The sequence below is a fragment of the Echinococcus granulosus genome (assembly GCF_000524195.1).
Source record: "Echinococcus granulosus chromosome Unknown EG_S00005, whole genome shotgun sequence".
In the NCBI taxonomy this organism is placed as follows: domain Eukaryota; kingdom Metazoa; phylum Platyhelminthes; class Cestoda; order Cyclophyllidea; family Taeniidae; genus Echinococcus; species Echinococcus granulosus.
Window position 1 is genome coordinate 442,538 of NW_020170385.1, and position 25,032 is coordinate 467,569.

General features: G+C 39.1%; 3 protein-coding genes across 3 annotated transcripts in view; 1 reads left to right on the forward strand and 2 right to left on the reverse strand. All coding sequences in view use genetic code 11, as the record gives it.

Moving 5' to 3' along the window:
• The window catches only part of EGR_01308 (Protocadherin Fat), a gene marked incomplete at both ends in the record, with an annotated part of 57,201 nt that extends 54,982 nt beyond the window's left edge, over positions 1 to 2,219 (reverse strand). Inside the window, one exon of the mRNA XM_024490557.1 lies at positions 90 to 2,219. Coding sequence (XP_024354881.1) covers positions 90 to 2,219 — 2,130 coding nt within the window. The remainder of the gene's footprint in view (positions 1 to 89) is intronic.
• A 7,440-nt stretch (positions 2,220 to 9,659) lies between these two features.
• EGR_01309 (hypothetical protein) lies at positions 9,660 to 12,485 on the forward strand (the record flags this gene model as incomplete). The annotated part of the gene is made up of 4 exons (XM_024490558.1): positions 9,660 to 9,733; positions 9,839 to 9,884; positions 11,745 to 11,807; positions 12,378 to 12,485. 4 exons carry the CDS (start codon positions 9,660 to 9,662, stop codon positions 12,483 to 12,485), a joined length of 291 nt encoding a protein of 96 aa, XP_024354882.1.
• Positions 12,486 to 16,305: 3,820 nt separating this feature from the next.
• On the reverse strand, positions 16,306 to 20,633 carry EGR_01310 (Homeobox protein abdominal-B; the record flags this gene model as incomplete). The annotated part of the gene is made up of 3 exons (XM_024490559.1): positions 16,306 to 17,211; positions 18,906 to 19,081; positions 20,111 to 20,633. The coding sequence occupies 3 exons, from the start codon at positions 20,631 to 20,633 to the stop codon at positions 16,306 to 16,308; spliced, it is 1,605 nt and encodes a 534-aa protein (XP_024354883.1).
• Between the last annotated feature and the right edge of the window lie 4,399 nt (positions 20,634 to 25,032).

A 25,032-nucleotide genomic window follows, 5' to 3' on the forward strand; every position in this document is an offset into this window, starting at 1 on the left:
AAATGGCGCTAAACAAAATGAAAACCGGAATCGTTAATTAACAAATTGTTATAGGTGAAGCAACCGTTGTGTGCTTTGAGGCAGCTAACCTTAAAGTAGTCCTTAAAATTCCCCAGAGAGAAACGCAACTTGCTTTCCACATCACCATCTACAGCAATCACTTGGCCGATAACTGAGCCTTCGGCTTCGTTTTCGGAGACGGAGAAGGTATGTGCACTTGTCTTTGTCTCGTCGATAACAAAACGCGGGGGTACATCAAGCAAGTCCTCAACAAGGATGGAGGTAGAGCTGGATGCACAGGGTCCAAGAGAATCTTGCAGGACGCAAACACGAATGGAGTACAGGAATGCCGAAAATGTCTCACGATCAATGGGCGCCGCAACCTCAAGAACCATCTCCTTGTCAACGGATACATCAGATGTTGATATTCCGCGCAAACGAAATGCCTGATAGGGAGGCACCATCGTAGTGTTGGTAGCCAGTAACGTTTCCAGACTTTCAATACCATAGATTAATTGGGAAATCTTATTTCCTTTAAAAGGATCGATGAATTTCGCGGCAAAGTTAAGAACTTGTGTCCCGATTGGCAGGTTTTCGGGAATTCTTATAACAGATGGAATGCTTAAAATTGGTGTAGCAATTTCATTATGTTTTTTGAAGAAGCTATCAATGCTTGTCAAGTCAGTCAGAAGATACTCATAATTAGTTCGCTTCCGCTTTTGCTCCTGCACCTTTTCGTAGATACCTGAAGGTTGACAGGACTTGGAATAAACGCGCCCATAACCTGCCTTCTCCAGGCTGATTTTTAACTCAAAAAGTTGTTCGGACTTGCGACTTCCGTCGGTAGCTTCGAGGTAGACACTCACAGTGCTTTCTGGAAGACCAACGTTCGAGCAAATAAGAACCAGCCGCCCAGTATCGTAATCGATTTTAAAACAAGGTTTAGATAGAGTCGTAGACGCCAAATGAATTCGTACAGCGACACCCCCCTCTCGATCAAGGTCCTCGGCAAAGAAGCGCCCTAGTTCCAGACCCGATGGCGCCATGGCTTGAACCTGTCCATGCGGCGTGACGGCCAACCGGGCATCACACGACTTTTCCACAAACACGGGGCTAAACTCGTTTACGTCAAGAATTCGTATGACATAGATAACTATCACACTCCGTGGAAAAGGGAAACCCGAGTCGGATACTTTTACTTTAACATGAAATTCAGCTGGCATTGTTTCGGCATCAAGAGGTGTCTTTAAAAGCAATGAACCCACCTTTGAAGTTGAAAAGTTAAATGGCAGCTTGTCCTCGTCAAAGAGAGTAAAAGAGAGTCGTGTGGCTGAAAAGTCGGGATCATGAGCCTCGATATGCAAAACCTCACCTCCGACTGGAAAAGACTCTAGAATTGATCGCTCAGCACCGCTGTTGGAAATTACGGGGTCGTGCTCATTATAATCAAGAACAATGATTACAAGCTTCGAATCAACCATGCTGCTCAAGAGGATGTTATTCCGATCGGCAACTGTAAATGTTATCTCGACTCGGTCAGTGCCCAAAGCCTCCAAATCAATAGGCTTAGTCACAACAACCGCCCCCGTTTCCGTTATGCTGAAAGGTAACTCATTATCCTTTGTCGAGTGAGAGAACAGGAAGCTCGAATTGTGAGTATGAAAGTCGAGGTGTGGATTGATGACGTAAACTGTGGAGTTGACAAGGGCGATTTCACTAACAAAAATTTGAATTTCTTGAGGCAGACGAATTTGAAATACAGACCGTGGGAGAAGTTCCACATCCAAGAAGAGCCGACTGGTCGATGGAATGTTTCTTATGGAAGCAAATTCGGTGTCAACAGCCTCAAGAGTAACTCTAATTCGTGAATTTAAGGAAAGCATTTGGAATTGAGACTTTAGTTGAAGTAACCATTCCCGTTGCTGTCCAACTTGCACGAGCTCGAAGAAGGCTGCTGCTTCGGGTTCGAGTATAGACAGTTGCGTATTTTGGGGATCACCGAAGGACTTTACTGTCACGGCTGCATAGACTGTTCCTGCAGCACCGGGATGTTGAATATCCGTGAGCAAATTAGCAGAAATTTGAGGACTGTCTGATCGAACTGGACGTATTTTGACGTGCACTCGGGCATGGCTGACAAATTCGCACGAAATATGACTCAAATTGCCCCGATGTCTAGCGAGTACCTTGAAAGAATACTCCTCAAGACCCTCAAACATGGACAAATAAGTAATTTGTTCTATGCTTGTAGACCGACTACGTTTAATTGCGAGACTTTTTGTAGGAAAAATATTCCCAGAGCGTGAATCGACACGGAATGGGACCATTATACGTTCTGGTTGAAGAAAATAGTAGATTTGGCCATTGATTCCTGAATCTGCATCAGTTGCAGATACTGAGCCGATTTTAGTAAACAACGTCGCATTTTCAAATGCGGTTAGCTGAAATACCTCTTGGGAGAAAAAAGGACAGTTATCATTTCGGTCAATGAGTCGGATAGTAATATGAGTCTTATTAGAGAGGTATATTGAGGATCTTTCACCAACTTTTTGCGATTGAAACGCAGCCCGAACATCAAAAGAGTAAACAGACTGTTTTCTAGCATTAAATTCAGCACTATGAGTAGTTCTCAGACGAAGAAAATAAAAGCCACCGAGTTTGGCTGTTTCGGCCAAAAAAAAAGACTGAATTTCTGAAGTTCCGAGAATGGAGAAAGCAACAGTTCCTGAGGGTCGGCCATTAAAAGGCTCAGGAACACCGAGACGAGGCTCGTTGGCTGAAATGTAGTAATTTGGACCAATGTCAGGTGGAATGGTTGCTGTATACGCAGCCAAGGGAAAGGAAAATGGTATGATATTTTCCGAAACATGCTCGCTAAGAGTTGAAGAGCTGTAGAGAGAGCATGTGATCAGTAGAGGAAAGCAGGACAGCAATAAAGTGCACACACCAGGGGAACCGTGTACGCAGTCGTAATGCATTATTCAACGGCAACCTCCCTGCACCAACTACGTAGAAAGAAATAAAGATAGACATTCAAGAAATTTAGCCTTGTAAACACCAAGCATTCGACGGCCACACATAATCAGCAGAACGACAGCTCGCTCAGACGCAAAAACGCGCGGAATGCAAGTAACCTACACACTCCACTATCTGACTCACTCAAATACCTGTAATGTAAAATAATCCTCTGATTTTGCCATTATTAATTCCAAAATTTACAATCAGCTATACCACGAAATAATACTTAAAATTTCTAAGACTGTTTTGCAGGCAAAATTAATTGGGAATGCAAAAGATATTTATTATCCTAGATTTTGGCCTGTTTTTGCGACACCGATATTTGACACTGGAGCAGGTTATTAAAAATTTCCAGCTTACTTTTTCAAAACTTGCAAAAATAGTCTAAGTTCTATAACGGACAACATTTTATTTATTTTCGACTTGTTTAATGCTCAATATCCTACTTTATACTAACAAGTTAATGTTACCATAGCGGTTAGTAAGTCATTGTAGTTTAAAGGGGCATAATGACGCTTCTTTTTGGCGTGTAACCTGGAGGCAAGCTTACATCCCGATTGACGGATTGATGAAACCACATCTGAACTTTTGATAGTAAATGTTAGGGTTGGGGCATATGGATACTGAATTAAAATGACATTTTGGGGGGCATGAAATAGTATTGTATTTATTCTGAAATTTTGTTTAACTGCATGCTGAACTGAGCGGAGGCGTGTCCGCGGGTCGTGCTTGTGATTCGCGGCATGACCTTCGGGCCATCTCGGTGGCTTCTTAGTCCTTTCGCACAAGCTACTTGAATTCTGAAGGAAAATTACTTCATTTCTTTCGGAAAATCACATTAATGAGGGCTATAAATGTATTAGCACTACTTGATTCACCGTTTTTGTCACTTGTGATTAATATGGTAACTAAGGCATTTTTAGTCCAAAGGGCAGACTGAGGTTGAGTCCAAAAACGCCTTTGGTACCTTTTTGGTACAAGCTGGGTGGCTGCAGTTCTCGTTATACACGTAAAAGTGGGATTTTCTTGACTAGAAGATATTGGGGGGGAGGGGGGATATGCAGAAGTTCATCATGGCGCCTGATGAAAGCACGGCCTTCTTTGTCTCTCTTTATTGGCGAGTTTACTGGTAGGATCTGGCGTCAAATTAGGCGATTTTGTGTCTGTGATTGTATGCTATTGCCAGGTATCACGCCCTCATTTGATTATCTGTTTGGGTCCCAAAACGAAAAAGACTAGAATATTCCAGTTTTTTACGAATATTGTGTGTACAAGTGCATAAAATTTATTATGATAAAGATTTTTGCCTATACATCAATCAAGAATCCTCATTTGCAATGAAGTCCGAATATCATGTTTACGCTGGACACATCTGCCACACTTATCGGCCCATACCATGGGCTCCAGATAACTAGGGAAGTAAAATGATTAGTCAATAAAAGCGTAACGTTTTGAAGTCATTATCCGCGGCTGTAATATGCAAAAGTAGCACTGCAACGAAAATAGATCATATATGATATGGACAATATAGGGATCTAAATACTGTTGGGAGAAGGTTAATCGTTTCGGCCTGGTTCCTGTCAGTCATCTATAAACAACCCTCACGGACTCGGGAAATTTTGTACAGAAGAAAACAAAATATAACAGTTTACACACTGTACTTACTGGAATATGCGCACTTGTGTTGAGGGTTAATTGGTTTAGGGGAATTGTCTAAAATAAGTAGAGTAAATGTAAGACCTGTATGGTCGATATTGAATGTGGCCAGACCGAGTGCGCACGGTGGCGTCTGCCTCACCACACGCATGCTTACAGAGGAACAGGCACTGCCATCATGGACGCAGCTGAAAAGGCCCGAGCTTTCAATCTCTCCACGGGAATACGGAATTAACTTAGGCATGCTGTTGAATCCTGGCGCTGCGGTTTCAAGAGGAGTGGCCCGAGCAAAACCACCTAAACAGTACCTTAATTTGCGTCAAATCAACGCAAGAATGGGTTAGATCTACTGAGAAGTCAGCACCTACGTTAATATTTAAAAATGACTGTGACACTGGAGCGGAACGCCCACATGTGCTACTCACTTCTATCACATGTAAAAAATTAGTGATTTTTATTTTAAACACGTGACACTTGAACGTTAGAGACGTGGCTGCTGCTACCCATGAAACAACCTTATTTCTCATGCTCACTAGCATTACTATATTGCAGTGAGAGGTTTCTCCAAAACTAGATAAGGTATTTAAGGCAGGCCGTTGTCATCTCATCTTAGGGTAGATGTGAGCTGATTAGTCAGGTTTTTTCGGTAAAACAATAATTCACTGATTTTTGCTTACAATTTATGCTTAGGGTAGATTTTCGAAGTTAACTAAAGTAATACTTACCGTGTAAGAAAAGGTTTCTGTGAACGGGATATTTTGTTTGAAAATGTTCACAATGTATCTTTGTCGGTACGCTGGTTAATAATGTAATTTCTATACTTATTCGCTACAAATTTCTTCAAATCATTAAAGTCATTTTTGGGATAATGTACAGACGGAACAAAAAAGGTTTTACGCGATAAATTGATAAGCCCCAAACATTCGTAACCGTTAATCTAGGCTAGTTATAAGTGTACTACTCAACCGAAATATGTGAGTCATGATTTGATCTTATGAATCAACGGTTTAAAGTAAGATGGCTTAACTCCAATAGAAGTTAGGATTCTTTTTCAAGTTCTAGGTTTGTGAATTTGAAAAGCATTATTGCCTCTAGGATGGACGACTAAGCTCTCACGGTGCGGCGAGACCGCATTGATGTGAAAGCGGTGCTCTTAATGGGTGCAGATATCATCCCTGAGGCACTACTGTAAAATGCTTTTTTAGATGAAATTATGCCTACATTTGCATGAGTCCGAGGAAAATTGTTAAGAGAGGATGAATGCAACTGATTTTAACTGTGCTTGATGATGTAGCAGCTGTAAGGGTATTATGCCTTCCTCGTGGCTTTACATGAGACACGCACCGAACGCTGTTGTTATTTTTATGGTGTAAACAAGTTGACGGGTTTCCAGAATTACTCCATTTGGTTTTTTATGTTGAAAAACAAAGTAAAACTCAAACCTTTCGTTCGCAGCTTCAAACCACATATGTGTAAGAAATGAAGCCCAAAATGCAAACAAAAAGTGATCCTTGCACCTGACAATCAAAAGTTGGTCATGCAATAGGTAGGTTTTTGTTTCTTTGTAAACCAAAAATGAATATTTTTACTTTCAAAGCTTGTCATATCCTTTTTTCGTAAAGTAGCTTGATTAGTAATTTAAAAAGTTTCAAATCTACCGAATCATGATTACATTTGTGATACTATGTCCCCAATTGGTGTACTTGGAAAGTGAGAAGCCCTTTTTTCCGAACCAACGGTAATTTTACAACTTAGCAATAACATTGTGAACTTTACTTACTAGTTTAATGGCGCCTCATTGGGTGGTATTGTCAAATGATATTTAAGGGGATCAGTGAAAATTGACTCCAGTTTGTCTGAATGATTTAATAGGTAATGGATGAAAGTGGGAGTGACTTTAGCTGGAAAGAATCAACGCGTAAAGGCACTTAACTGAATGATTAGGAATATTTTTACGCTTGCAAAAGTTAGGCTGTAAGGGTAAACATTAAGATTTCATGCATGATTAGGGGTTTTGTTGAATGCTGCGGATGACGCGACAGTGACCTAATATCGATAAAGCACCTACTTCATTTTGATGCTGCTTGTTATTTTGAATACGCAGGCTTTAAGGTTACCCAACAGTAAAGACAAGACAAAAATGCAATCAAATCTATGACTTAAGACTCATTCCATGAATAGAAATTATTAAAAGATGGAACAAAACTGAGTTAAGTACTGTGTGAGGTGAGGTTCTGAGATACTATATATATATATATTTACCATCGCATTCATTTGAACCTGTCATGCAATCCAATCTGACAATGAATACACAATTCTCAGATGGAAGACGGCCGTTCCTTGGTCAATGCACTTAGGCAGTAAAGTGTCTTCTGGCCCAAGGATTTGTTAAACTGCAGCCTAACAAAGCCTAGGAAGCCGAGTCAACACCTAGAAGCTTTGGAATGGAACAAGCAATGAATTCATTTCTGTCTTCACAGGCGCGGTCCTAGGGACATGATACAGTTTGCCGTATCTCTAGACGGCCGTTTTCGAGTCGTGAGTAGACATGGAGAGGTGCTTGACAAACGACCAGCAGACGATTATGTTGTGTCGGAGACGTCAAGTCTGACTATCTGTCTTTAGGTTATCACTTTCCTCTGCACTTTAATCAAAGTTCCGTGTATTATCATTCTTGCAGGTTAGTGAAGTTGACTCCACCTATAAATTGTTTTATCACAGGATTGAATCCTCAATATACTTTAATAAGCATTTAAAAAGTGCTTAAAATTGTACCCGTTAAAAAATTCCTTTGTTTATGCGGGTCCGCTTCGTCTAATACAAGCTTCACAGTTATGTTGAATTTAAGTGTGAAATACGTAATGATCTGCTTTTCAACGAGCCTAAATACCTGAGCCTTTGCAAAATGCTAATGCAAAATTTGCCTCAACAACTCGTAATGAAAAAGTGTCTCCCCAGTTTGTTGCAGTGGCGCCTATATTCGTTCATGCCTAATGCATCAGCAAGTCTGAATGAATCTTCACGAAATGCTTCTCGGTAGTAATTCTAATTGGATTGGCACATTTTGATCCAGATCAAACAGAAATCGAATAACACGACTTATCAGCGCCAACGTTTATGTGTTTTTACGTTGCTTATCGAAAGCAAAATTTTTATGACTGTTGTTTAGAGAGGTGTAGGAGCACTTTGCGAAAAAAATATGGGTAATGACGCATTCACCACAAAATTTTCGAATCAGCTAAACCACAAATTTTTTATTTCGATAATGAACAATACCTTTCGTTATTTTCACGGATCGTTGGTCACTATCCGATGTGAAACCTCCAAAAGTCGACCATACATCACTGAATTACCACAATTAGTATAAAAGATGCTAAACAAAGCAATTTGGTACCAGATTGATATTCTTGGTAGACTTATTATTTCATTTCCACTTAAATGAAGGTTGAATATGCAGACCAAATTTCCGAAGAATCGTCAGTGCCCTCAGCCAGTCAAAGAAAATATGCTAGAGATCAGCCCACGCTTTATGCAGTAGCGCAATTTACTTACTGGTTAGAATGGGGCAAATCACATCAACTTACTGAAGCATGTAATTTAAAATTCATGACCAGTGTTTACTTTGATTTCACAAAAACTGATTACCATCATTGAATTTGCTCTGACTCCTTAGTATACTACCCAGCCAGTTTCTCGAAATTAGCAATAAATATGTGAAGGAAGCACTTTTGGGACATCACTAAATGGATTAGATTGACAAAACACTTTCCGGACGAGTAGTCACTGCTTGAGTCAACACCGTTTGATGATTATTGGTGCCATTAGACACCCTTTCTTCAGATTAAATTTCACCTGGTTATCAAATAGGATCACTAATAAAGATTGCCTTTTCACTTTCTAAAGAGCAGAAATTACTCGCCAGGAGTTTTATTAACTCGCTTATTTGACTATATTAAGCGTCTTTGTCTTACCGAGTCCAACGCATAAAAAGGTGTTGCAGTTAGCTGTAACGAAAGAAATTGTTGTAAATAGCGTTTCTTAGTAAAAATGACGTAGATTATGCAACTGTAAATGGCGCAAAAATCTGTCAAGAAACTTACCTAAAGCTAAACTTGTGATTTGAGATCATTTTGGAACTTTGGATTTTAAATCGGAATCATGCCAATAAATGGATGGGCTTGGAGTTAATTTTTAGCCATGCTAAATTCAATGCAAAGATGCATCGGGTTGCCAGATCCACAGTTCTCCTCCAATATGTCAAGGCACAGGATTTCTTTGGTAATTTTTAGCACATATGTCAAGATCGTCTTCTGCTAGTTTGCATTCTATTCGGTACCCGAAGAGGACTTAGAACAAGTTCAACTACAAGGCCGTTCAATTTTTACAAAACAAATTTGGCTTTGATTCGGCGGTCTACCTCAGTGTTTAATTTCCGCCTCGCAAGTGTTCGTAAAACCCAAAAGTTTTTTAATCTTCTGCCCAATAAAAGCTGAAAGTTAAAAGGAGAATTGGGATACATCCTCTTAAATGATTTGGTTTTCACTAATCATTCGAATATGTAAGAAGTTGTATTTTTGACAGATGGCCCCTCAGTGTAGCCCTTTATCTCTTTAGATGGTAATTATGTGAACAACGCATCACGCAAGCATTCATTTTGATAGGCCAGAAATGTACTCAAGGCAAATAATGCAATAAAATGGTTACATATTTACATGCTATATTTTGTCCTCGTAATGTCCTTTTCATCCAAATAAAAAACCACTTAGCAATGGTGTAACGTATGCTTGATATATATAGGTGTTTTCGTTTGCGCTCATGCGATTTTCTGCAGAAAATTTGGTGAATTTTAAGTGAACAGATCCATTTATAAATATGTGACATGTAAAATTATGCGCAATTTTCGTGATTCTTGATTCTAATAAGCCAAACTTCAAGGTAAGCATAGTGCAGACTGGTTTTTGAAAATCCTAGGTAAAAATAGTCAAATGGGCCGTATTTTCAAGTCACTTAATCATGGCTTGGGAGTGGGAACTATATACAATTTTTCTACTCATTTTATGTCAGTAACATTTAAGATGTACTTTTACTGCCAAGGCAGAGCCTCATGCCGAAATTCGAAGATCAGATTGGCATTAGTCAAATAGCAAATTTATATTCTTTTCAGTTCAGCTAATGTCAATATGTCCTTTAGACCAAATTTTATCTTTAAAGTAAGTGTGATCACTCATTAAGTTTCATTTGTACCCCACTGGATTTGCACTAAAAGATAATCGGAGCCTTAACTATTTGCATTACGCTGAATTTGCAACTGCCATAATGGCATGAACATAACGCAGCTTTCTGATAAGTCATTAATACTAAAGGGATTCGCGCTTTTGTTACATATTTTGAGATAGATACGTAGATAGACAGGCAAGTGGATATAGGACATTTTGTAAACTAGCTTTTTGAATTTTTTAACGATATTAAGAAGACTGAGTGTTAATTTTCAATTAAGCATTTTACATAGCATCAGAACCTTTCTAAAATCACTAATGAATAGGAATTATTATTATTAGTTAAGTACTAATGTGTCACGCAATAATAACCTATTCGAATTATAATGACGCAAATATGGTAGGATTAACTTACCCTTAGGTCTTCGTTTAAATAACCACCTTCATAGACGATACGACCCAGTAATCGTAACTTTGCGTTATTGTGGGTGATTGTTTACTTTCCAATAATATGAAATAAAACGTATGGGGATTGTGCCGCTTGTGAGGATGTCTTTATAGTGCTCCCCATCCATGCATTTCAGGGCACAATTATTCTTAGGAAATTCTGCTTATCTCGGTTCATTGGGTCAAAAGTGATTTTAATGAACAGCTTTCTCTCTTTCAACCGCTGCTCGGATTAATGAGTTTTGAACTAGTTGCGTGTGTGACATGTATCGCATCTCACTTATTTTCTTTCCACGCCCTCCTAGTGTTAAAAGAATTGTTCTATTTCTGACCAGATGATTGTCGATAAAAGTGGATTTATCTTGTGTTAAGGAGAGAAATGCCATCTGTTCAAACCATGCACAAAGTGACTTTAAAATCACGCAAAGAACTTTGATGTTCACATAGGTAGTCATACCATAGTTAAACATTCTAGAGCCACGTACTGTAAAAATTTGTTTCTATTCCATAAAACTGCATTGCAGGGAACCGCTCATATTTTGCACAATCCATACACTGTCAAGCTGACCAATTTCTTAGCAACTGTAACTACAATTCATTGTCATATTTAACGAAATGGTAATTTTTTGAAATTTGTCTAATTTATTTCATGGAATCATTGTGGGGAAATCAAAATGTCCCCTATTTTATTCAGCCAAATCTGGAATAGTATACTTTTCAGGTCAATGCATTGATAAAAGTGAATGGGATAAATATCTATGAATTTTCGCTTAATGTGTTGCCGAGGCTGGAGAGTTGGATAGGATCCCATTCGTCTAAATCACGTGTGGCACAACTTGAGTCGTGGTTTCTGCGCTAAAACACGTGTTCCATCACCAATCCAACAACTGCAAGCTCTGAGTAATGGCGGGGTCGTGGTGCAAACACACCTACAAACGAGTCAAAATTCGATTTATCTCACGCGTTTGTCAGATGGTCTAGCAACCAAAGGGGGTACATACTAGAATGTGATGATCATTATCCCGCCTAAGATTATAGTAAAAGCAATTGTAATCGACATCTTGCGTTTTCAGCATTCTTACTTGAATTAAATTAAGCGGATAATGAATCACGCCACTGACAAACTACTTTCCTTAGATCCGTCTGTTGCAACATGCAGAGAATGGAAAAAGGCATCAAATTGATGACTAAAAGGTTTTTTTAGTCATGAACGTTCACAAACATCCACACAGCTCATCAAGAGGGTTTCATTTTCATTTCGTCCATAAGGAAATAGGTGCGTGATTTTTCTCACCTGATTGCCTACAATGCGTGGGCAGTTGGAGTTAGCAGTCGCGACATAAATTGGCGAATATTTGCTATAGCAACACCTTATGAGCCCATTTAATAACTTCTTTTTGAAATTAGTTTCTTCAAAAAGAAACAAAGTGGAAGAGGTTTTCATCCAAACATCCTCGCGTTTGCTTAGAAGTAAGCATACAGGTACACAAAACGCACGAGCCAACAGAGGTCATCGGTTATTCACTGCCAAACCAATGGTCAGAGACGACCCAAGCCATAAAACGCGTCGCAACTAACACCCAGTAGCCGTCAGCATCATCTGCACCACCGCCACTACCGCTACCGCCTGAACTAGCACCACCACTCTTTGGTTCCCTTTAAATCCAGTAAATTGAACTTGCATTTAAGTTCAATTATGCTAAGTCTGAACGGCTTAGCTTATTCATGAGGTGCGTATTCGATTTACCGCTGTTACAGAAAAGTTCCGGGTGGGTCGAGGGTGGCAAATCCATATTTCATATGAAAATATTAATGAGTGAGTTATATGATGAGAAAAATCCGAAAGTCTTGAAAAGAGCTGAGGTCTAGAGGGAAAACATGAAGTTGTGACATTTTGGTGTAAAGAAGCTTCACGAAAGAAATTCAAGTTTAAAATCTACCAAGTCTACCATCGCAGCGATGGGCGCCTTCGTTGAACCATGAAGTTTTTTTTGAATTCTGAGGGAAACGTAAGTTTAAAATCTCTTAATTTTTTTGTAGGCTAGGCTATTACTTTTACCGGACAATTCCAGGAGAAATTCATGCAAACTCAGCACCATTCATTTATTTTATCCACTGTGTCTTATTGCAGAACATCATCACCAGTAAGTTTCAAACATACGCGTTCACGAGTAAAGAAGGCCTTGAGGAAGGCAAAGAACCTAATTGAGGTGCCTGTCTGGGCGTCAGAACGGCTATATTATGTCGTAGTCTGGTATCATAATTACGAATCCAATCCTATGTCAAAGCTTTAGAGATCTTTGAATTAATATTCCTAAGAAGCAGGTAATGCATTTTTAATAAATATACTAAAAGAATATAATCCATAGGAAATAATTGTAGAATTTCTAAAAAAGTACAGTTTTCAAAAGTAAGCCTTGAAAACAAGTTATAAGATGGGTCTAAACCCCTCTCAAATGTAAAAACTGCATTTTATTCTAAATAGCAGGGCATACCAACGGGTTTTTGTTTACCATCTTTTTGCCGTCACAAATTTCCGAAACCTTGTGGTGTATTTCGTTGCCTTTACCTGCCTTTTTATTTATACTCTGGCTAAGACTTAGAATAAAAACTAAAAAGCGCAACTCCATAGCTTTAGCTACCGAACTTCGCCTTCTCACATTCTACCCCTAGAAATTGGTCAAAACCTTTACCTCAAAATCGTTTAACTGTTGATAATGGAAATTCCCCTAAAATATCCCGCAGATTCACCTATGCCTATTTGAAGTGTTCCACGCTGAACTGGCTTGGTTGTAGTTTTTCGTCGGTCACCATCGGTTAAGCTCACTGTGGCGTGAACCCGCGATAGAGACGGCTGCTTCGATTTGGCTCAGAAATAAGCTCCGCCGTATTACGAGCAGCGCAACCGATAAGTCACTGAAGTGGATGCGCGTACATGTAGCTGGGCGCCTGTTGTCGGCCGCTCAGTGTGGGAAATGTGCTGCTTAAACAACGGGTCGAGGTCGGGTGTGGACGCTATTACCTCCTCCATCCCCTCCCCTTCGGCTCCCCATCTCCACGCCAGCTGTCAAGCCAGGGGTTGGGGGAGAGAAACACACTTATCCTAACAGATTGGTAATGCAGCTTAGCGACTGTCCATGGAGCTCTTATCGATTTCCTTCCTGGCCTTTTTAGCGACACAATGTCATGGACTCCTCGGCTATGGTTCTTCATTATCTATCATCCTATATCACCACTAAAATGCAATTATCATTTGACAACGGTAATACATTGTTTGATTGAAATCACACCCCGTTAAATATAAAAAGGCTAACAGAAAACAGTAATAGTAAGAACATTTTAGCTAGTGATTGTGTGACACACTTGGAGGCTTTGTCTCTTTTGTGTTGCAACGCGAGCTCAGAATATGATAGACATTCGCTTCGAATGAATCACAATTAGAAGGATTATTTGAAAATTTATCTACGATTCATTCAAAATTTAACAATTTAAATCTGGGCAAAATCTAGATTTTTAACTAATTGAAAACTCTAATAAGGAACTTTGCTCAACTCAATCTCCTGTGGGCCTACAATACAGCTCCAATTAATTTTGTTTCTTATTTTTCCGCGGTAGACCTCTAAGACATTATAAAAAGATAAAAAATATGTGGCTTTTCTACAATTTGAATGGATTGCTGCAGAACCAATTTACGATAATAATGAAACAAGCAACCTATTAGCATTGTCTTTAATAAACAAAGCAATTTAACCACTATTAGGAGACGATTATCCGATCTGTGGAAAGTTAAGACTTCTTCAGCAGATTTGCCGACTTAAAACCCATGTGAATGGAGTTTAATAGATTTGGTGATTTTTCAATGGAAGACACTTGCCTTCGGGCAAAACGTACCACTCATTATTTCAAATCGGATTTAGTCGTAGTTTCTAGGGTATAACTTAAAACTTTTTTTAATACTAAGGCATGTACGTAGATTAAGAAGCAGCATGAATATATGAACCAGTGTCAGTTAACATTGCACACTACCTGGTATTACTGGGCAAAGATGCAAAAAAGAATAAGGTCAAAGATGGGACTGAGCTCTGTGTGCCGTCAGTAGGCCCGGCTTGGAGACGAAGCAGGGCGACTGGCGGGCTGGCGATCAATACGAGGCCCAGGCAAGGGGGTGGGGGTGATAGTCTGCCGGCCACTGAGAAAGGTAATAAAAATCGCATAAATATCGGGCGTGCGCAATTGGGTAGAGAGGTGGGGTGAGCTTCAATGTATGCTGGTGCCGAGCTTCAGCATCTGGCGGTACGTTCAAACGACACTCTCTCACTTTCGTTTGCCTCTCAAATGTTGAGCGCATTCAGTTTCGATAACTGACTTATTCGAGTTGGTTAAAACAGTGTTTGGAGTTACTAACGAGGGGAACTGTTTTAAAGTGCTCAACTTTACCACTCGTCTTGGTTCAATCAACAGCACTGTTACTATTTGTTCAATCTAATTAATTTTAACTCATTTTGTTGCCCTTAGGAGCGAAAGACAAAACCCTGAATTTTACGAGTCCTAGGGGAATAAATTTCTCAGAAATTAACGCAGCATACGTTTTGAAATAGCGAAAAGAGACAAACTGTTGCTTAGATTATCCTTTCAGTGCATTCACGAACATAACATATAGATATTAGTTGGATCAAAAGGTACCTATAATTTTGGCATCGTTAAAAATGGCTGATATTTAAGTTTTTTGCATGAAAACGAAATTATGGGATAGCTGATCATTGGAGATCCTCTAATTAATGGCCGGCATAAAACAACAGTCAAGAGGCTCATCTCTTCACAGATCCGTGCCCATGTTGCAAGACTATACAATCTCCTGTAAAGGCATTATTGTCGTGAATGTAATTTTTTATGGAGCACTCATGATGTGTCTTAATCATCCCTTTGTTGCTACAGATGTAAATAAAGTGTAATGCGGATCATAATTCGTAAAAGTGTATCCTGTGGGCCAGTATGACGGCCAGTCACTGCATAGATGTTAATTTTGTATAACTTAACAAAGTATCTTACGTACCACTTTGCAGAAAATTAGTGTCCCAAGTATCTTCATCTAACCACAGAAGGCATCTACAAGATCCGAAATGTTTATAATATTTTTCGGAAGTCATACTTCTGATATACTTTAGGTGCATTCGAATTTCGACTAAGAGTCCCTCAGTAAATTTATTTTGATACATTTGTTCTGAAAAAGGGATGCATGTTTTGGAGAAGAATAAGGGTTGACATTTGCGAACTTTATTCGGCTCCCTAGAATATTTTAAATTGATCGAATTTAGAGAACATGGCCACGGTTCTTGGTCAAGTACTAACAGAACATACTGCCCATTTATGCTCTTTCAATAAGATCTATTAATGAATATCCATGGAACTAAGGGGAAAGGGGCTACTCCTGTTGACATCTGCTGAGAATGCGCCTAAAACAGAATTGGAAGTCATTTAACCATAAGTGAATCATTTGTTAGGACCCTTATAAAGGCACTGTTGTTGGTTCCGCATTTGCGAATGTTGGGTCATCTTAGGGAACATATTGAACTTTACGCTTTTGTTGAACTCCTGATGACGAAAGTCATGGATTAAAAAACCAATGACTAATCCGTCTACTATCAGTGTTACATTGTGAGATGCAAGAGGCATAAAACAATGTTCACATAAACTTAGTCATGGTAATTAACACTTTCAAATACTGACTGGTGCCATTTATGTAAGTACTCTATTCCCTTGGAGCCCATTCCTCAAAGATAATAGATCTTCATTATTCATAGCTTGTGTGAATCGACTGACGTCTCAAAACATTGTACACAAAGGGTTGGGGAAAGTACACATACTACAAATAAGGGATACCCTGTTTGGCGTGATGTAACAAAAAATGATTATAATTCTATGCATTTTGTACACTAATGCGATGGATGGACGGACACCCATGCCTGGTTCATACTCCACTGGTTCGAACGCCTGTCTGCATCGGTGGTGCGAGTGCAGAAGAGTAGCCATCGTAATCAAACGATGGTGCATCGCCATCCCCTCCCATCATTGACAACCCACTCTGGAAATGGTGGTAACTGCTGCCGCCGCCGCCGCCATTCACTTCTCCACCTCCTGTCTGACCAGACTCATAGAAAGCCATCGTAGTTTGTGTATAGGCGGCCTGCGATAGATACGTACTGAGCGAGTTTGTCTGGTACTCACCCATTCGTGCATGGTCAGCAGTGTTATCGAGCAGATTAGTTACAACTGTAGCATACCGCCCCAATCCGTTCGTCTGTTTTGGTGGACTACCGAGTTGCGATAAGCAACTACCGGGATCATTAGTGCTGCCCAATAGACCCGCCATCGAGGGGCTGCTGTTCTCACTACTTGCATTCGCCTCTGAATTAAACCAATTATTTTGTGAAGCCAGGAATTGGTTCGGAGGCATGGAATACAGCTCAGACGTAGACGACGGATAGCCGGCACTTATATCACGCAGAGCTCCAAACGAGGTGGAGGAGGAAGTAGATGGAATAGGTGGAGGACACGGCAAGTATCCGCTGGGTAAGTAGAATCCGTCTTGTTTCGGTTGTGAAGCAGGCGGAAGAGGAGGAGGCAGTAGGGGAGGAACGGGATGAGGATAGCTGATGGAGACTGGCTGTTCAGATGGAGAAAGAGGAGATTCAAGGGATAGTCGTGGGGGTAGCACTTGGTGAGTTGAGTGATCAGCGCACTCGCTCTCGTCGTCACTGTCTTCGGCATGGGGGGATTTGCTGTTCTCCGCTGTTGTGCCTGTAGTAGAAGAGCCGGAAGCTCTAGACTGGATTTTCTTCTTCTTCATACGGCGGTTTTGAAACCATACCTTCACCTAAAGAAAGTTTACAAAAATCTAACTACAGTCCTACCACTGGAACAATAAGGGAACCGAGGACTTAAACTTTGAAGCATAATGGCAAGTGTCTGCTTTGAACAGACAGGTTGTTCGAGGGTGTTAAGAGAGCCCATGTAATGAATCTGCTCAAGCGGGCACAGGGGCGGACGTCCCCTTGATGCGGGTCAGTCACATGGGAATGGGGGAAGGAAGGGATAGAAGGAGACTATGAGGGTTAATTCTTTACATGATCACAGCACAGATGTCACGATAAATCCTGTGGTGGATGGGGGTAGTTGCGGAATGAGTAGGCCCACATTTCTGATTTGAACACGTGGGTATTCTTGAATCTCGTTATAAAATTCAGGTGGTGGTTCTATATGTTCAGTTTTGATAAATCTTTGATTTGGGATTTTAAGTAGTCTGTTATGTTTGCTCCACGTTAAAGATGAAACTCGTCTCAGTTTCCAAAAGGAATTTGACGTATTTTGTTGATTTGTGTGGTCATTTATGATTAGAAACTGAGGCGAAGCTTCTAGCATTTCCCAGTCACCCCTTGATTGCTTACAGCGCGTAACCCGAAGCCGTCGTTTGATATGGCAGACCTTTGTTCTCGGCATTCGATACACAATTCTGGCACTTCGATACGTCCTGTATGACTAAATGAAGGGCAATCGTTGCAGGAGTCTCAATCAGAAGAAATTTGGGATGAATTCAACGAAAGAAAGTGGAATGAGATTACACAAACATCTCACCGTCATTAACACTTCATGTAGATAGTTTTTGAAATTGATACGTTGGTGAACGCACTATTTGGGGAAAAGTGTCTGGTGAGCAAAAAACAGGTGTTTGAATATCTGAATTTGTGATCACGATTGATTAAATCTAACCTTTGTTTACATCTGATCGTGTTAACAAAAAGAAGGAGTTAACGATACGCTAGGTACCATTTTGGATAATTTTTTTCGTCAAGTAAAGGAAGGTGTCAACCATAGTTTTGTCATATTTGGCGCACTGTTGCATCCAATATTTCCGACAGTCCAAAATGTAAGTTATTTTACGATGAACTACAGTGTCCACACTAGTTTTCACACTTGTTTGTATTCTGTACGAACAACACCTCATGAATACGACAATCGCAATTGCACATTTAATGTAGACTGAATGAGAGACATTTGATTTTCTTTTTAGATAGGTACCCACCTCTTAGCTTTACAGAAAAACTGAGAGTTATGTATGTCCTTAAGTGCGTATATTTTAATTAACAAGCAGCCACCTACTAAAAAACTTGGAAATAAGGTAGTTTATTTGAAATTTAATCAAACAGATTGGGATAGTATTGCCAACAGAGGTCTAGCTTCATATGACAGTATATTTAGGTGATTAGGGTGTGCCATATACGAAAATCAACCGTCAAAGCAGTCCGCCTGAACAGTTGACGCGCTTTGTATACTAAGACAATGATAGAGACAATTGAAAAAGATCTGGTGTTTGGATAGTGACATTCTGGAAACAAACTTTGCAACCATTTTCATCACTAATAACTCAGAACTGGACTATCGTTTACTTATTCAAACGACCTAACTCTAACAATGACTTTATTCAATTTTCAACACACAGAGATGTTTGCAAAGTGAAATTATAAATGGAAGTTCAAAGTTAGAGAACTCATTCGTAGGAAAGACCCTTACCTGTCGTTCAGTGAGGTTCAGCTTGCAAGATATCTCCCACCGCTTTTGCCTCGTAATGTAAGCGTTCCCGAGAAATTCATTCTCCAGAATCATGGTTTGGAACCTGGAATAGGGCTTTCTTTTCTTCCGTGACTTTCCATCTATTACAAGACGACAGCCTGTGGATTTAACTATTACTAAACGTCGAAAGCATAAAAAATATGTTCTAGAAAATAAACATTAAACTTGCTACTGGCCAATGCTGAAATGTCTCAACAAGTAGATTGACCTTAGGAGGTAGCTGATAGACTTTTATTGGAATATTGAAACCAGGTATGACTCCAATGGTCAAAACACGCAAGAAATGAAATAAGTGATTGCCTATAGGTGAGCTACAATTTTAAAAATTGTCAAGATCTAAGCTGGGCAGCAAAGACATTGTGAAAGGTTATTCCAATCTTCAGATCATTCTACTTTGCTTAACCTGTAGTGGTGATTTTAAGGAAATGTAATTAAATGCACGTCTTACTAATTGTTTCACTTTTTTGTTAAAATGCTGGGCGTTAGCCAGAGAACGAAGTCAATGTTCAATAAATCGAGACTCTCCACATTCCAATACACATTCTAGTACGTGGTCAGCATCACTCACGCAAACGTTTGCCGCTAAAGTAACATTGAAGCCTCACGACATCGGCTAGGCAAAAGTTTGATGCAAAGTGCAAAGAATGTAAACGATAACTACGTGAACGGTGTGCACTGTTGAGTACGCATTATTACTTCACCAAAGAAATAAGGACTTTATACATCAAGCAAAGTTTCGGGAGTACAATGCGATTAAGTGAGTGCTTTAAACAATGCATGAGTCCAAAGCCAAATTAGGCGAAAGGTTACCGAGTTACTCCTGCGCTTTCTTAGAGCCGCTTTTCGTTAATTAAGGAGAAAGCGAGGAAAACGTACGCGCATATTTTAAGGTGCAGATGGATATCAACCAGATCCTAATGTTTTCTGGTGCAAAATTTTAGTCGATGTTTAAAAAGTGCCTCGATCATCACACAAGAGAATTATCAATCAAACACTGACATTCATGCCCAAGTCTAAAGTAAAATGAGTACCATTTCAATAATATAATCTGCGTTAAAACCTAATAATAAAACAGTGGTATAGCCCAAATGAACTGGTTATTGAAGATAAACAGTAAGGGGAATAAAGTACAGACAGCAACTCACCACCCGAATTGCTATCACCATCCACTGTGCAATCCCCTTCATCACTGTGGTCATTTCCATTGCTCCGTGCAGTTTGAGGAGGAAGTAGCGGTTGGGAGTAGGGAAGACTACCCAGATTTAGATCTGGTGGATTCGGGATGTTCAGGAATCCTCGTGGACTGGGACAGTCGGAGAGGCCATGGGTGGGAGGTGGTAGGGGTGGTGGTGGAGGAAGGTACCGCATCGGATCCAACGGTGGTAGGTGCGAAGGTAAGGAAAATGGATGCGACAGCTTCTTCCTCTGATAGTCCTCGACAGAAGTTGGTGGCGAAATTAACGGTGGTGGCATAGGGTATTGATTTCCCGAATAATCAATCGTAATTGGTGGAATCGGTTCTGAAGCTTCATAGTAGGGATGTAGGTGGTTGGTGAGATTTTGTTCGGACTGACTAACTGAAGGAGTCCACAGGGTTGATGGAGCTAGAATGGTTCCATTTTGCCTCCTCTCTGCATTGTTCACCGAGTCTTCAGGCGGCTGTGACATTTGACAGGTAAATTTATAGCTATGGAAGGAGATTTATTAGTCGTCAAAGTGTATCCGTTGCGTAGATTTATTATTCCTGCCGTAAGGTTTATTTTTGGTTGCTTTTGTGCGTCTATACAAGTATATGAAAATCTCGTAATGTTTTTTTAATGCAAGTAGATACTTGAAGATGGAAAAACGCACACTGGTCGTTAAATCTCGCTGCACAGGGAAATGTGGGCATAAGTTTAGATGAAAAAGCCTCCTCACACCTCTCTATTGGTCGAAGTCGTGACCCGCGTGCATTTGAGGATTTGCGCCAATCACCTGAGTCTGATTGGCTAGTGGATCATAATGCCGACAGTGGATTGGCAAATTCAATGTGGGGGAGATATGAAAATAACCAATCATACTATGGCCTAAGGTGAATTATGCGCATAAGGTTAGTTGCACCGAGGCAGGAATAGCGTTTGATTATTCTTGAAATACAGCCTTTGCTTTACCTTATTTTATTTAACCAGGTGATTTATCCATTAGTATGTTAAAAAGTACATGGGTGGAAGGGTTAAATCTGGTTTTAAATTACTCGATTATACCGCTTCAGTTTGTTCCTAATCGTTTATATTACTTATATTTCGCTGTAAGTTTACTTCGACGCTATAACATTTAAAGGATATTCTAAAATCAAAATAAAATAGCGCACAAAGCAATTAACTTTCGACTACTTCGAACACATTTTCTTGAATTTAAGGAAAGCTTTTGAAACCAAGATTATGCCTACATAAGCTACCTTATCAGTTGTTAGTTTCACAAACCTCCAGTTATTTGCCCCAGTATGCTTGACAATACAAGCCATTGGCCTAGCAACACCAAACTTTTATAAATTGGTCTTTCTAAAATTGCACCTTTAAAATTAAACAGTTTGCATGTAGGTTCATCGATTGAAAACTCACCTCCTGTCTTTTTCCCAGCTAAACTCAATTATAATTCGTAAACTAAAATTTAAACAGAATTTTAACAAGTTCGATTGTTAATACTTATTTTTTGACTTCCATTTTACAAAATCTCGACTTATAAATTATCTCACTTGTTTTTTATTACAAAGCCAAAATTAAATACCAAAATTCTCAATTTAACTTCAAAACTTGTATGCTGTGCTGCATGGTTCTCCACAACAGTAAAAACTCCAAAAACTATATTAAAATATCCCTTATAAGTGGTACTAGCATCTGCTTTCACTAATTTTCCGTAGTTATACAGATTTTCATTACTTTGCCCAGTCTACTTTATAGAGTCGCTTTATGATGCCATTTAAATTTAATTTTTTTGTCCCAACATTTATTATCAACCACGCCCAAGAGAAACATTCCTTGCACTACCGTTATAAGAGGATCCTTGTCGGCCGATCAATCAAAATAATGAATCATTGATCGCGTAGTTCTTACGCATCAAATTCTCGTGGTAAGCAAGACAGTTTATTAATGATCTTTGTCAATATGCATATGCCCAGAGATGCATCTACTGTAAATTCGACAGTTTTGAAAATCAAACAGATGACTCAATCCATTTTAATCTTAATTAAATGAAAAAAATTAAAGTTGAAATATCTTGGTGCAGGAGAGCAAGGTAGGATTATGGATTCCTTAATGTAGTGCTTAATTGATTGATGAGATGACCACACCTAGGCGGACTCAACGCAGAACCTTGTGGAAGTAGTGGCTAGGTTAGGTGATAGGTAATCAAAGTTATTATTTAGGATAATCTAAATGGTTAGCCCCAAAATAGTGGTTATGCTTACATTCACATACAAACATCAGCGAGTCATTGTAAATGGAGGTTCTCTCCAAAAGAAATAATTTTATAAATATCTACCACCTATTTCTGTCGCAATGGAGTAAATTTTTTGCATAACGGTACAGTGTGTGAAGATTTTGTAATCCTTCAAAAAATCAGCTAAATTAGAAACTCAATAACACTGGTCAGTAGCCTCGTTGTTCTCAAATGTGCTGTATTTATAAAAAAATAGATTAAGCCTAACTTTTACTTTTAGAAGCCCTTTGTTTTAGTTCCGCCACTAAGGAATCTAACACATTCTGTAATTTATTTCATTCTTAGAGTACAGTGATTAGTGAGGGAATTAAAAATAAAAGACTAAAAAAGCCGTTTTGGACAAAGTTTGCGGTTTCGCAATTTCTTCAAACCTTAAAAGTAAACTTATTAAATAATTTGAAGTGAGAGCGGAGAGATACCCTAATAAGTGTCACGTAAGAGCAAGATTTACCTGTTAAACGACTTTTTAAATGACTACCGACAGACTACTAATTAATGTGCAGTGTTCATTTACCGAATGATAGTGGGAAAAAAACAATCACTTTACCAAAAGGCCATATTACACGCGTGATATGTTGTGGGTAACGGTACATTTTGTGGAACTAACTAAAAAACAAAACTCAAGGTAGTAAGTTGAATTTTAAAATTTTATTTAACCCTTTTACCATTGCTGCTCAATTGTTCTAAAATTCTGAGCAAATTATCATAATCGAAAGTTTGGCAGAGGTGGAATTATTTTTAATGGCAGTCGTAAACACACAAACTACCAAATTACAAGTCAAAAGTTGTGACAAAGAAGCCAAAGTCTACAAGAATTGCAGACCAAAATCATGGTGAAATCTTAAATGTTTGTGTAATAGACTGGATATATAAACGCAACTGATGCTATGCAACTGAAGCGTGACAGTGTTGGCGTGTCAATCATCCCATTACTTTAGCCTTTCACACGCCTAATCAATATTCGATTTCTGGCGATCCAATAATTATGAGGGGAATGTTCCAGGCAAAAGTAAATGCAAAAAACCAGTTTCTAAGAAATCAAAAGCAGTAATGATTAATAATTTACAACAATCATAAGTTCGTAGCAGTGAAATGCCACCCTCAGTACTAGCGTTATTACATGACGGTTCAATGTTATTAGTCATGCAGTATTAGCTGCACAATAACAACTAATTTAGCACCTTTCACTCATTTAATGTGGATTTTACGCCTTGCAAATGATTAACGGAAACCAAATAGTGACGTATCGTACACACTGACTTCAATCATTAGGTAGTGCTTAAAATTTTAAAAGTCAATTAATAAAGAGGTGGAGTCCAATAAGGTTGAGAATAAACGAAATGCAATTAATTCAATCTTGGATTTTAAATTGACAAAATGACTAAACCGCAAATACCTATTCAAGTTATTTAAAACCTAGTAGGACAATGGTTTTAGGCAGATTAGTTAATTTTGCCCCAGAAGCGGGTCGATTTCCACTCACCAAGACAACTGAGTGCTTGGTATGATTTTAGATGATACAGAGTAAGCAAAGCCTATTTAGTTACTTCATTCGTGGGCGTCCGTAGTTGTCATCCTTTATCAAACGCGTCTAGTATTTACTAATAATTTTATTAAAATGCTGCTACTTAGACCCTTGGTCGTGGTAATGGAAGGACTACAGGGACCGAAATATTTTATGCTTGTAATGAGTAAGTAAAAATATTGTAGGCACTAGCGCATTACTGGTTCACTCTTTAATATGTAGAATTTATAAAAAGGTAAGGATAACTGCATCAAGAAATTGACAACAATCATTTGTCTTAATTAAGCTGCAATCTTGCTTTTGCAAAAATGGCACAAGGTATTTATTTTGAATGACATAATTCAATGTTATGAACAGAAAATAGAATTGATATATGACTAGCTGATTGTAACTTTTATTTAGCTTAAAAGATAAAAGCGATTTTGGATGACTTGCCAACTGGTACTAAAGGATTTTCGAAGCAAAATCCATGAACTAAGAACTGTAGTGATCTTCGTCTTTTCAAATGGGGCAAGCATAGGAAAGATGGCCTTCTCAATTTTTCGGTGTTTTCGTGTGGATCTGAAGCAGAACTGCACGCACATTCATACACACCAATGGGAGTAGTCATGCCTGCATACGTATGCTAGCCTGCTGCATGACAAGTTCTGTCAATCATGTAACTCAAGGCTGAGGTACTCAGCCCTTGCAAGAGCTGTTTCTTATCTCAGTTAGAGTTAACTTCTTAAGCGAATACGTTTTGATAGATGCATCCAGAAAAATCTCATTGAAATGCTATCAATGGGTTAAAATCCGCACCTGAATCCGTATTTGATTTTCAATCGCTAAGTAGGACATGCCCTTGATTTGCCTTTGGGCTGGCATCCCTTTCCGTAAATTCGGTTCATCGAAAAGTCCTATCACCTATGCCTATCCAAGAAACTATAAAAATCATAAAGTGTAGGTAAATAAATTTTCCTAAATCAGGTTGTAAAATTATCAAACATTTAATAAAGGGTATACTTTTACGAATGAAATTGGAATAACTGATTTAGGTGGGCTGTCATATTTTTACAATTTAAGTAC